The sequence below is a fragment of the Erythrolamprus reginae genome, chromosome 1 (genome assembly GCF_031021105.1).
Source record: "Erythrolamprus reginae isolate rEryReg1 chromosome 1, rEryReg1.hap1, whole genome shotgun sequence".
Classification (NCBI taxonomy): domain Eukaryota; kingdom Metazoa; phylum Chordata; class Lepidosauria; order Squamata; family Dipsadidae; genus Erythrolamprus; species Erythrolamprus reginae.
This window is the reverse complement of record NC_091950.1, coordinates 23,180,990-23,194,951: the sequence shown is the minus strand read 5'-3', so window position 1 is coordinate 23,194,951 and position 13,962 is coordinate 23,180,990. Positions and strand designations below refer to the sequence as shown.

The following is a 13,962-nucleotide window of genomic DNA, read 5'->3' as shown; positions in this document are numbered from 1 at the left end:
AAAGAGTAGTAGATCCTTGGAACAAACTTCCAGCAGACGTGGTTGGTAAATCCACAGTAACTGAATTTAAACATGCCTGGGATAAACATAGATCCATCCTAAGACAAAATACAAAAAATAGTATACGGGCAAACTAGATGGACCATGAGGTCTTTTTCTGCCGTCAGTCTTCTACGTTTCTATGCCCATATCTCGTCATCACTCCGCGGATTGTATTAGCTACCAATCTGTTTCCAGACACAATTCAAAGTGTTAGTTATGATCTATAAAGCCTTACATGGCATAGGACCAGATTATCTCTGAGACCGCCTTCTGCCACATGAATCCCAGCGTCCGGGGAGGTCCCACACAGTTGGTCTCCTTAGGGTCCCGTCGACCAGACAATGTTGGCTGGCGGGACCTAGGGAAAGAGCCTTCTCTGTGGGGGCCCCGGCCCTCTGGAATCAACTCCTCCCGGAGATTCACACTGCCCCCCACCCTCCTCGCCTTCGGAAAGAGTTTTAAAACTCATCTGGGGGTTTTATATCTTCCCCCCCCCCGACAAATGAATGTTTTTATTATGATTGTCAAATGAATGGTATTGATAGTTTTTTAATTAGGATTTTTAAAGATTGTTTTAATGTATTATTAACTGGATTTTCATTACTGTTTTCTGTTTCTTGTACATGCTGTGAGCCGCCCCGAGTCCTCGGAGAGGAGAGGCATACAAATCCAATTAAAACTTAATCTTAAATCTTCCAGGGCTTCAGCCAATAGTGAGGCGGCTGCATGAACGCTCCGGTATGCAGTTCCAGTTGGAAAAATGGAGATGCGCACGAATCTCCGCATCCTGTATGCGCGTGTTATTTGGCTTCTGCACATACGAGGATTATCTTGTGCCTCATGTATCCCAGCGACCAGGACTATCTTCTGCCTCATGTATCCCAGGTCCCACAGAGTCAGCCTTCTCAAGGTCCCGTCGGACCAGACAATGTCATCTGGCAGGACCTAGGAGAAGAGCCTTTTCTGTGGCAGCCCCAGCCCTTTGGAACAAACTCCATTCAGAGATATCTACCGTCCCGCCTCTTGGTATTTCGCAAAGCTTTTGAAGACCTATCTCTGCTGATAGGCATAGGGGCCATGAGGAGTGAGATTGGCCCCAGCTGATGCTGTGAGTGATTGGATTGGATGAATGTGTACGGCTGTGTCGGGATAGATGGGTTTTTTTTAGAAATTTTCTTATTTTGATAGCATTTTTAAAAAATAATTAGATTTCTACACATTGTATCATATTGTATTTATTGCGCTGTATGCTGCCCTGAGTTGGTTGAGAAGGGCGACCTAGAAGTTTAATAAACAAACAAACAAATAAAAAGCAATTCGCTGGTTTTTGGCGTTTTTTTGCTTTGTCGAAGCAAAGAAATCACCAAAACCCGGTGAAATCTCTCATGCGCAAGCATTGTCACGTGAGATTTTGCTTCCTGCGCACACCAGACACACATGCACTTCCGCCAGTCACCAGGAGCGCACTGATAGCGCTGGCGACGGGGAGTCTTTCACTGGTTTCATCCTTGTGGAGATCAGGACCGGGGCATTGTCCTTCTTCTAGATCTGGTGTTCAACCTTGAGAACCTGGAGACCTGAGGACCTCAACTCTCAGAATCCTCTCAGCCCGCTGGGAATTCTGGGAGTTGAAGTCCACAGGCCTCAAAACTGCCAAGGTTGGAGACCCGTGTCTAGATCTACTTATAGTTAGCTTGAAATTTTTGCTGGTAGTTCTGAATATGGTCCATGGCTTCCTCTCTTCTCTTAGGACAGAGATAACCTGGTGTGTCCAAGCATGGCTATCTTTGTTCCTGCAAATGGGATCCATGACCTGTCGACTCCTCAGGGTATTATAGGTGACAGACAAGATCTCTGCTCAAGTTGGAGAAATGGCTGACAGGCTGTATCTGTTCAACTGTGGGGCCTCCTGAGGCAGATTTTCCTTAAAAGAAACCAGAGCAATTTGTCCTCTGCGCTTGTATGAAACACAGAGTTTTCAAATGCTGAATTCCGTGAAGGAAAGCAGGGTGTCCAGCAAACCTAGAAAACAGGGAAATCAGGGAATTATCAGGGAAATCGGCGGCGCGGGAAATATCAGGGAATTATCAGGGAATTCGGGGGGGAAAATGGAATAAATCAGGGGAGAAAAAAGTCCAATGCCCCATAATAGGTTTGTTAGAAAGTCCATAAATACCCCATAATATGTTGTTAGCATTTCAAACAGTTGTTAAAAGACCAGTCGCAAGTCGAGGACTATCTGTAAGGCAACAAAATGAAGAGCAGGGCTTCAGGTGTCTGTTTCTAAAAATCAGGCAGGTTTCTATGATCCTGGCAATCCAACACGCACCCTTTTTGTTAGCTTGAGAGGAGCAGAGCAATGTTTCCAAGCACAGCTTATGCCTGACCACTCTTTTTTTCTTTTTCTCTCAATCTCTTCAGGATGAATTCCATCCTTTCATTGAGGCCCTCCTCCCTCATGTCCGGGCCTTCGCCTATACCTGGTTCAACCTCCAGGCCCGGAAGCGCAAGTACTTCAAGAAACACGAGAAACGGATGACGAAAGACGAGGAGCGGGCCGTCAAAGACGAGCTGCTCAACGAGAAGCCGGAAGTGAAACAGAAGTGGGCTTCGCGCTTGCTGGCCAAGCTGCGCAAGGACATCCGCCCCGAGTACCGGGAGGACTTTGTGCTCTCCATCACGGGGAAGAAGCCCGCGTGCTGCGTCCTCTCCAACCCCGATCAGAAGGGCAAAATGCGCCGAATCGACTGTCTCCGCCAGGCCGACAAAGTCTGGCGCCTCGACCTCGTCATGGTGATCCTCTTCAAAGGGATCCCGCTGGAGAGCACCGACGGGGAACGCCTTGTCAAGTCCACCCAGTGCACCAACCCTATCCTCTGTGTCCAGCCACACCACATCAGTGTCTCGGTCAAGGAGCTTGACCTCTACCTGGCATATTTCGTCCGCGAGAGAGGTAGGCTTCCAAGCTGGTTGTCACCTAAGATTGGGCTCATTCAAGGAGTCCTTAGCTATGATATTGCGGGAGTCCTTAGCTATGATATTGTGGGAGACTGATGGAGGGATCAAACGAGTCATCGGTCATGAGTCCCTGCGCGCCCACAGGAGGTTCAGTGGTTTAAGCCAGCAAGGAAGACAATGGCAATTGAGCCACAACAGGGCTTAAGACATAACAAACTGTCATATTTAGTGGTTGTCTCTCTTACTTACAGGTACTATGTATGAAATATAGTAGCGGTTCTTTGCTTTCTATCCTCTCGATGGCCTTCTACAGATAGTCCTTGACTTACAACCATTTGTGACCTTCCCAGGTTCTGACAAGCAGTCATTTGGGGAGGGACCAATTTCACATAACAACCATATGACTTGCTTCCAGTGGGGGGCTAGGAGCCGGAACGCTAAATTGCACTCGCCGCCGCAGCTCGTAAGTTCTTGCGGGGCCAGCGCGATTCTGCTCCTGCTCCTGTGGAGGCAGCCAAATCGCCCACGAAGCCATAGATGCGCCCATGTTTCGGAGAGGATTTTTCCTTCCGCACATGCCGAAATAAGGGTGCACCTGTGGCTCCGTGCGCGATTTTGCTGCCTCCACAGGTGCAGCAGCAAAATCGTGCTTGCCCCGCAAGAATTTACGAGCCGCTGCAGCGAGGGCAATTTAGCATTCTGGCTCGTAGCCCACCGCTGCTCGCTTCATTGCCATGATTTGCTTAATAAGTGGGCCAAAAAGGTTGTAAAATCAGACATGACTCATTTAATAACCACCTTGTTTAGCAACAGAAATTCTGCTCCCAATTGTGGTTGTAAATCAAAGGCTATTGTTAAAAGGCCTTAGACAGTGAAGACTTTTCTGTCTGGGCGAATATCCCTTTTTTTTTGTAGCACTGTACTTGGGGTCTATATAGTTTCTGGGATATTTTGGGAGAGGATATAATTCAACATGCAACTTCAGTGCTGTGGTTTGTATGCATTACGGAGTATTTTGGATACTTGTAAAAACTGAACATACCTGGTTACTTTCATAGGAGAATGGTCCTGTACAATCCTTTAGGCTGAGATTAGTTTTGTAGCAGTGGATAATTAATTAATTGTGGGATTGGGTCTCTAAAGGTAAGAATATTTGAAAGCTACTGGATTTATGTCAGGAATCAAATCCCTTTCAGTTGCCCTTATGCAAATTGGCTTCATGAGACTCATCAAGGCCAAAACTGAATTAAAACCAAGGTTTCTTGTTAAAAAACATCTAAGTAGTGCAAATCTAAGGTTTTATAAGCAGGCTGCCCCAAGTTCATTAAAGCCTTCAAAATAAAGACAAGCGTTTACTTTAGAATTTGCAAATCGGTATAAAAGAAAGGATGCTTGGTCACATTTCACAGTGGTGCCTATAGAAATTAGGACTTTGCATTTGCATTCATCAAAAACTTTTCTGCCTTGCTTATTGACATAACAGGAGGTTGGATTCGAAGACTTTTAAGGTCCCTTCCAAGTCTACAATGCAAAAATGGATGTTGAGACTCTGGAAAGAGTGCAGGGAAGAGCAACAAAGATGATTAGGGGACTGGAGGCTAAAATGTATGAAGCTGCAGGAACTGGACATGTCTAGTTTAATGAAAAGAAGGACCAGAGGAGACATAATAGCAGTGTTCCAATATTTCAGGGGCTGCCACAAAGAAGAGGGAGTCAAGCTATTCTCCAAAGCACCTGATGATAGAACAAGAAGTAGTGGGTGGAAACTAAACCAGGAGAGAAGTAACTTAGAACTAAGGAGAACTTTTCTGACAGTTAGAACAATTAATCCGTGGAACAGCTTGCCTCCAGAAGTTGTGAATGTTCCAACACTTGACGTTTTAAAGAAGATGTTGGATAATCATCTGTCTGAAGTAGTATAGGGTCTCCTGCTCGAGCAGAGGGTTGGACTAGAAGACCTCCAAGGTCCCTTCCAACTCTGTTGTTGTTATTATTGTTATTATAAACAAGGAGAGAAGCAACTTAGAACTAAGGAGAGATTCCCTGACAGTTAGAACAATTAATCCGTGGAACAGCTTGCCTCCAGAAGTTGTGAATGCTCCAACACTGGAAGTTTTTAAGAAGATGTTGGATAACCATCTGTCTGAAGTGATGTAGAGTTTCCTGCCTAAACAGGAGTTTGAACTAGAAGACCTCCAAGGTCCCTTCCAACTCTATTATTCTATTCTGTTCTTTCTGTTCTGTTCTGTTGCATGAAGCAAATCAACATTTCAACCCTTAATGAGGTTGTTTACATGCTCAGTCTTTTGGCACCCAAGCAAAAAAAAATTCGCCATCACTGTTCTAGAATTTTAATGTCTTTTCTGTATCACGGCGACCAAAACTAGACCATCCGATTGATTGATTGATTGATTGATTGAGTTAGTTAGTTAGTTAGTTAGTTAGTTAGTTAGTTAGTTAGTTAGTCCAATACACAATAATACACAATGAAGGTAATAGAGGACACCTTCGAGGAAATAGAATTAGAGAAAGAATACAAGAGAGAGTATAGGATAAAATAATCAATGAGAGAATAGAAGAAAGATATAGGGATAGAAGAGAAGATATATGGAATATAGGAGAGACAATAGGACAGGGGTGGGGTGAAAGAATGAATAGTCTTGCATTACATTATCTAAGGCAGTGTTTCCCAACCTGGGCAACTTGAAGATATCTGGACTTCAATTTCCAGAATTCCCCAGCCAGCATTCACTGGTTGGGGAATTCTGGGAGTTGAAGTCCAAATATCTTCAAGTTGCCAAGGTTGGGAAACACTGATCTAAGGCACCAAAAGTATAAAAACTGCTTCATCCAGTTAATTCCAGCCGAGTCAATCCAGCATTCCTAATTTTCTCCTGCCAACCAAAATGCTAGCTGAGACTGATGGGCGTTTGCTATCCAGCCTATCTGGGGAGCCCAAGGTTGGGAATACTTGACCTTGTGGTTGCTTGCAATACCGCTTTTCTGCCCTGCTTTCTCTTAAAATGACATTTCACAATTCTCTGCAGCCTTTGGAGGACAGAATGAAAAAGACCACAGGATTTCCTCTTCTCGCTCCTCCATGAACTCACACAAGAGCTATACAAGGAGAGGAGCGATAACTTTTAAGGGAAGGGAAGGAGGAAAATGCGTTTCTTTCCTGCTTTATTTTTATACAGAATCTGGGAGGTCATTGACTTGTTGGGGCCTCGCAAGCTGCTTCTCTTCAAGGCTGCCTCCTGACCTTGACCCCCTTGTGTTGGTCTTCAGGCAGCCTTGAAATCACCTGATCCCTCCAATTGGTAGTAAATAGGCAGCTGATAACAGTTTCTAGGAGCTGTCACTTTCTCTAGGCTGAGAAGAGTTGTGCTTGAGTTTCCTCTCCCCCTCCCTCCTTCCTATTATTTAAGGTGGCTCCTTAGTATTATTTAAGGTAGGCTGTGGGAAGATCCCTGTGTGGATCTATGGCAGCAAACATTTGGAGAAAGCTTGGCTTAGTTGGAAAAAGTACTGCCAGATTTCTGATTGATTGATTGATTGATTGATTGGTTCATTCATTCATTCATCTATCTATCTCTCTCTCTCGGAGAGGGGCGGCATACAAATCTAATATATTATTGTTGTTGTTGTTGTTGCTGCTATTATTATTATTATTATTATTATTATTATTATTATTATTATATTATTATTTGACTTCTATGCTGCCCAATCCCATGGGACTCAGAGCGGCTTACAACATAAATAATACAATACAGTGTTAAAAAGTCAAATATAAATAGTAAAAACAGTTATACTGACAATTTAAAAAACCCATTATACTTGCAATTAATAAATCCTTGACAAACTGTCCAATCAGACACACACACACATCAATCACTCACAACAGTGACTAGATGTAGCAGTCATGGCCCACAGGCCTGCAAGCAAAGCCAGGTCTTTAAGGCCTTCCTGAAGGCCAATAGGGTGGGAGTAGTACAGACATGGGGGGTGGTTGGTTCCATTGGGCCGGGGCAGCCACAGAGAAGGCCCTTCCCTGCAGGCCCGCCAACCTGTATTGTTTAGTTGACTGTAGAATGTGAATTCTTATGTTTAGCAGCTTGGCAACATGTTCCTTTTCTGAATTTATCTGGGCATTTATCACCTCCTTTTTTATTATTTATTTATTATTTATTAGATTTGTATGCCGCCCCTCTCTGAGGACTCGGAGCGGCTCACAAGGAAAACAATACAATGAATACAAATCCAATACTTAAAAACAGTGTAAAAACCCTTATAAAAAACAATCATACAAACGAAACAAACCATGCATAAACCTCAATAGCTAAGCGGTGTGCTAATTTCCCCATGCCTGGCAACATAGGTGAGTTTTCAAAATTTTACGAAAGGCAAGGAGAGTGGGGGTAGTCCTGATCTCTGGGGGGAGTTGATTCCAGAGGGCCAGGGCCGCCACAGAGAAGGCTCTTCCCCTAGGTCCCGCCAGACAGCATTGTTTATTCGACGAGACCCGGAGCCTAATCGGCCTCCTAATCCTCTTCTTCTTCCTCCTCTTCCTCATCTAATTGTGTCCAATTCTAGAGCACTGCTTCCATAGGTCCCTGCAGTTTTCTTGACGAGGTTTTTCAGAAGAGGTTTGCCATTGCCTCCTTCCTAGGGCTGACCGGCCCAACAAAAGGCACAATTAGAACTCAGGGTTTCCCAATTTCTAGCTTGATGTCTTAACCACTGCTCAAACTGGCTGTCCATCATCTCATACTGTTTATGACATAAACTGACCAAGGTGGTCCCAGTGGTTATTGGGTAGCATATTAAAAACCTTGGCTGGCACTTTAAAAAAATCTGGGCATTGACAGTATTTTCATCTGTCAATTACTAAGGGCCACATACTGTGGGTCCGCACTACACCAATACCTTACGACATCCTAGATTCTTGAGAAGAATGAAGGCCAGTGCCAGCTAGAGAACTAGCAGCTCTGATTTTATTCTGTTGTGTATAAGAATTTACTAATTAGCCGTTAGGCCATGTCAAAATAAAAATGATAAAATACAGAATAGTAATGGCAACTGTAATATATTTTTAAAAAACCAGTGGTACCTCTACTTACGAACTTAATTCATTCCGTGACCAGGTTCTTAAGTAGAAAAGTTTGTAAGAAGAAGCAATTTTTCCCATAAGAATCAATGTAAAAGCAAATAATGTATGCGGTTGGGGAAAACACAGGGAGATGGAGGCCCTGTTTCCTCCCAAGAGATTCCTAGAGAGGCCCCGTGGAGGCTTCTCCCCGCCTTTTCCTTCCTTGTTTCCTCCCAAGAGATTCCTCGAGAGGCCCCATGGAGGCTTCTCCCTGCCTTTTCCGGTTACACTTTCAGAGGATCAGGTTTGTAAGTGGAAAATGGTTCTTGAGAAGAGGCAAAAAATCTTGAACACCTGGTTCTTATCTAGAAAAGTTTGTAAGTAGAGGCGCTCTTAGGTAGCGGTACCACTGTACTGTAAAAGACATAAGTAAAAGAGAGCTTAGGAGAATGTGCACATTTAGCCAATGTTGTCATAGACTATAGTTAGGCAAACCATTGTTAAATGCCACATGTGAAGCAAATCCTTTCACTGAATCACTGCAGTTGTTAAGTGAATCACAAAGTCATTAAATGAATCAACTGATGATTCATTTCCACATGATTCTTGACAAATCTATATTTTCTTTTATGTACACTGAGAGCATATGCACCAAGACAAATTCCTGGTCTGTCCAATCACACTTGGCCAATAAAATAATTCTATTCTATTCTATTGAGGATGCCACTTGCCAAGTGCCTGAATTTTAACCTGATGGAGATACTGATGATCATAAGTCCAAGTTATATTTTTCAAGGTTGTTGTAAATTTGGAACAGTCACTAGGTGAATGGTTGTAAGTTGAGGACTACTTGTATAGGTAATCAATGCATGACCACAATGGAGCCCCAAACGTATGTTGCTAAGTGAGGAATTTGTTAACTGGCTTTTGCTCCATTTTACAACATTCCATGTCACTTTTGTTAAGTGAATCCCTGCAGATGTTCAATTAGTAACACACAGTTGTTAAATTAATCTGGTTCCCCCATTGACTTTGCTTGTCAGGAGGTTGGAAAAGGGGATTACAGGACCCTCGGATACTTTAACCATCATAAATGCGAGTCAGTTGTCAAGCAACTAAATGTGAATCGCATGACCATGGGGATGTTTGCAACAATCGTAAGTGTGAAAAATGGTCATCAGTCAAACTTTTTTCAGCGCTGTTGTAACTTTGAGTGGTCACTAAGCAAACTGTTGTAAGTTGAGGACTGCCTGTACTATCTTTGAACTCTCGGGCTCTTTATCTGTTTATTTTTATTTATTTGTTGCATTTACATGCTGCTCACTCCGAAACAGACTCTGAGTGTAAAAAATTACACTTCTGTAATCAAGGTTTTTGAATCAGCTGCAAATTCTTTTGCCCGATGCCTTTGCGCTAACAATGCGGTGATGCTCTGGGCTAAGTTCTTTTGCAATACGCTGTTTCAAAGCAGGAATTTTTTTTATTTTTTTTTCGCTTTTAACCTCCTAGCAGAATCAATCAGCTAACTCTTCTTTCAAATAGATGTTGTGTACATTTGCTCTGTCCCCTGACCGACTGCTGAGCATGGATGTCCACAGAGGAAAAGGCACAGGCGGGGGTGGGGTGGAGGAATGATTAAATATATGTCGCAATATCATGGTGCAAATCATGTGACCGACGTACATGTGTGCAACGGCCAGATGTAAGCGAGTGGGGCCAAGGCTGGCATTGTGATCCCCTGATGCACGTGTCATCCTTTTCATGCCGTGGCTGTTTGTAGCAGAGGCTTGTGGTAGTGCACTGGTTTTATTTTTACCACCTTTGATTCTTTTTAAGTCGTGCCAGCCAGTCAGGGATCTCCAAGGGATTGTTATCCTTATAGACATATAAAAGTCCTAGCTGACACCACAGGGATGATGCACAGAGACTTAAAACTGGCAAGACCTATGAAAGGGCACATAAAAGTCCTAAATGAATATATTTAGAACAGAGATATTCAAACTTGGCCACTTTAAGACTTGTGGATTTCGGTGAGTTGAAGTCCACAAGTCTTAAAGTGGCTAAGTTTGAAGACCTCTGAGGTAAATGATACGCCAGGATCATGGCTGGCTGAGGAACTCTGGGAGTTGAAGTCCACAAGTCTTAAAGTTGCTAAGGTTGGAGACCCCTGATTTAGGGAATCCTGCTTGAGCCCTGGGTTGGATTGGAAGACCACCAAGATCCCTTCCAAATTTTGTTAACAAATATCTGCTTTACTTCACAGTTGCAACAAGTCACTTAACAACCATGGTTAAAAAAAGATCATAAAATTGTGTGTGACTCACTTAACAAACTGCCTTGCTTAGCAATAAAAATTCTGTTCATAAGTTGAGGACTACCTGTACATGGTTTTCTTGGTAAAATACAGGTGGAAAGCCGGTGCACAAGTTGGGGATAAATGTGCACAAGTTGGGGATAGATGTTTATGGGAACTTGGGACGGGGGATTTTCATGAGGGGACAGAGTCAGCCACAAAGCATTCTTTTGAGGGGTTCAAGGCCATCCTATGCCAGTGATGGTGAACCTTTTTTCCCTTATTTGCTGAAAGAGTGTGCATGCGCACTATCACGCATGCGTGAGTGCCCACACCCATAATTCAATGTCTGGGGAGGGCAAAAACAGCTTCCTCCACCCCTCCAAGAGGCCCTCTGAAGGCCGGAAATGGCCTGTTTTCCAACTTCTGGTGGGCCCAGTAGGCTTGTGTTTTGCCCTCCCCAGGCTGTAAAGGCTTCCTTGGAGCTGGGGGAGGGTAAAAACGCCCCCCACCAACCTCCCGGAGGCTCTTGGAAGCCAAAATGCCCTCGCAGAGCCTCTGCGAGCCAGAAATCAGCTGGCCGGTACACACATGGACGTTGGAGCTGAGATAGGGCAACGGCTCACGTGCCAGGAGATATGGCTCTGCGTGCCACCTGTGGCATCCATGCCATAGGTTCGCCATCACTATCCTATATCTTTTGGAAAATCATCTTTCGGCTGTGGCGAGGGGGGCGTTTGCCCAGGTTCGCCTGGTGCACCAGTTGCGGCCCTATTTGGACAGGGAGTCATTGCTCACAGTCGCTCATGCCCTCATCACCTCGAGGTTCGATTACTTCAATGCTCTCTACATGGGGCTACCTTTGAAAAGTGTTCAGAAACTTCAGATCGTGCAGAACGCGGCCGCGAGAGCCACCGTGGGGCTTCCCAGATTTGCCCACGTTTCTACAACACTCCGCGGCCTGCATTGGCTGCTGATCAATTTCCGGTCACAATTCAAAGTGTTGGTTATGACCTTTAAAGCCTTATATGGCATTGGACCAGAGTACCTCTGGAATCGCCTGCTACTGCATGAATCCCAGCGACCGATAAGGTCCCACAGAGTTGGCCTTCTCCAGGTCCCGTCGACTAAACAATGTCATCTGCTGGGCCCCAGGGAAAGAGCCTTCTCTGTGGCAGCCCCGGCCCTCTGGAATCAACTCCCCCCAGAGATCAGAACTGCCCCCACCCTCCTTGTCTTTTGTAAACTACTCAAGACCCACCTATACCGCCAGGCATGGGGGAGTTGAGACACCTTTCCCCCAGGCTATTTTATATTTTATGTTTGGTATGTATGTGTTGTTTGGTTTTTAAATATGATAGGGTTTTATATGCTTCTTTTTTAATATTAGATTTGTTTCCCTATAATATTGTTTTTTGTTATTGTTGTGAGCCGCCCCGAGTCTTCGGAGAGGGGCAGCATACAAATCTAATAAATTATTATTATTATAAATTAATAGAGATGGGGAACACAGGGGACGATCTTAACGCTGTATTGGCTCTTCGTCCTGCAAGGTTGGGTCTCCAAGTCATGTGTTAAATAAATGTCTCACACATGCCAGAAGCTGATCTGATCTCAAAGAGTCGGCCTCCTCCAGGTCCTGTCAGCCAAACAATGTCGGCTGGGGGGACCACGGAGGAGGGCCTTCTCTGTGGTGGCTCTGGCACTCTGGAACCAGCTTTCCCTGGAGATTCGCCCCGCCCCCACTCTCCTGGCCTTCCGAAAGGCACTGTGGACTGGGCTGGGTTGGGCTGGGCTGAACTAGACTAGACTAGAATAATAGAATAACCATTTTGGACAAATTGTTATCCTGTCTCTTCTTGGAACTTCCGGTGTTGGAGCGTTTGCAGCCTCTGGGGGCAAATTCTTCCACTGATTAGTGCCAGGAGATGTCTTCTTATTTCTATTATAGTTTAGGGGTATTTCTATTTAGGGGTAGTGATTTCGGACAGTCTCAAAATGGGTGAACAGTGCAGTCAGGCGGTAGGGAAAGCAAGTAGGATGCTTGGCTGCATAACTAGAGGTATAACAAGCAGGAAGAGGGAGATTGTGATCCCCTTATATAGAGCGCTGGTGAGACCACATTTGGAATACTGTGTTCAGTTCTGGAGACCTCACCTACAAAAAGATATTGACAAAATTGAACGGGTCCAAAGACAGGCCACAAGAATGGTGGAAGGTCTTAAGCATAAAACGTATCAGGAAAGACTTCATGAACTCAATCTGTATAGTCTGGAGGACAGAAGGAAAAGGGGGGACATGATCGAAACATTTAAATATGTTAAAGGGTTAAATAAGGTCGAGGAGGGAAGTGTTTTTAATAGGAAAGTGAACACAAGAACAAGGGGACACAATCTGAAGTTAGTTGGGGGAAAGATCAAAAGCAACATGAGAAAATATTATTTTACTGAAAGAGTAGTAGATCCTTGGAACAAACTTCCAGCAGATGTGGTTGGTAAATCCACAGTCACTGAATTTAAACATGCCTGGGATAAACATATATCCATCCTAAGATAAAATACAGAAAATAGTATAAGGGCAGACTAGATGGACCATGAGGTCTTTTTCTGCCGTCAGACTTCTATGTTTCTATGTTTCTAAAAACACAGCTTTGCCAGCAGGCCTGGGAGGGTTGTTCCACCTGGGTGGAAACGGAGGAAGGACTTGCCACGCTGGCACAAACTGGATGGGCAACGTGACAAGTTTGTGGGTGGTGGACAAGGGATGTGAACTTTCAACTGAGTGGGAAACTCAGATCCAGGTTTCCTTGTTTAGGTGCCAGGATGGCTCCGGAAATAAATTGGAACTTTGAGGAATATTTTGACTCGGACTCTGATTTAGTTCGGATGTTACCTGGAACCTTGACAACGGGCATTTACCATTACCACCTCCTGCAGAATGTTAAATATAGGCGTTTGCAATGATCATGTATGGCCAGTAAGAATCACTACTGACCTGATGGCACGTTGTCAGTCAAATCTGCTCTAGCCTTCACCTTGGATGCCCTGCAGATATCGTAAACTTTTCTCCGCAGCAACCAAGCTTCTGCAAAACTCTGCTCGGTGCTTTTCTGAAACTCAAAAGAGTTTGCTTTTTGCTGTCGTTCCCCCCGCCCCACAAAGGGTGACATTGAGTCATTGCTGGCTCTGACCGTGGAGATAAGGCATGACCATTAGGACTAGCAGGCCCTGAAGCCTAATCTTCCGTGAATCTATCACATGCCTTTTTAAAGGCAAGTAAATTGGTGGGCATGTGCTGATTCCACTAAAAGTAAATTAAGACCATTTAGAGTGAGGATAATATTTTAGGGGGGGGGGGAATAACACCGCAGCCCCAGCTAATGAGGAATTAAACAAATTCCATCAGAAGGGAATTTCCTAAAAAATGGAGTTTGGAGCTGCTGAAGATTTTCAGTTTGGAGCATAGAAACATAGAAACATAGAAGATTGATGGCAGAAAAAGACCTCATGGTCCATCTGGTCTGCCCTTATAATATTTCCTGTTTTTTATCTTAGGATGGATATATGTTTATCCCAGGCAT

The 13,962-nt window shown here is 44.3% G+C and overlaps 1 protein-coding gene across 5 annotated transcripts in view; it reads left to right on the top strand.

Moving 5' to 3' along the window:
* The window catches only part of NFIC (nuclear factor I C), a 246,219-nt gene that overhangs the window by 107,868 nt on the left and 124,389 nt on the right, over positions 1 to 13,962 (top strand). For all 5 annotated transcript variants that reach the window (XM_070747089.1, XM_070747096.1, XM_070747080.1 and 2 more), the window contains exon 2: positions 2,464 to 2,995. In XM_070747089.1, the coding sequence (XP_070603190.1) occupies positions 2,464 to 2,995 (532 nt within the window). The remainder of the gene's footprint in view (positions 1 to 2,463; positions 2,996 to 13,962) is intronic.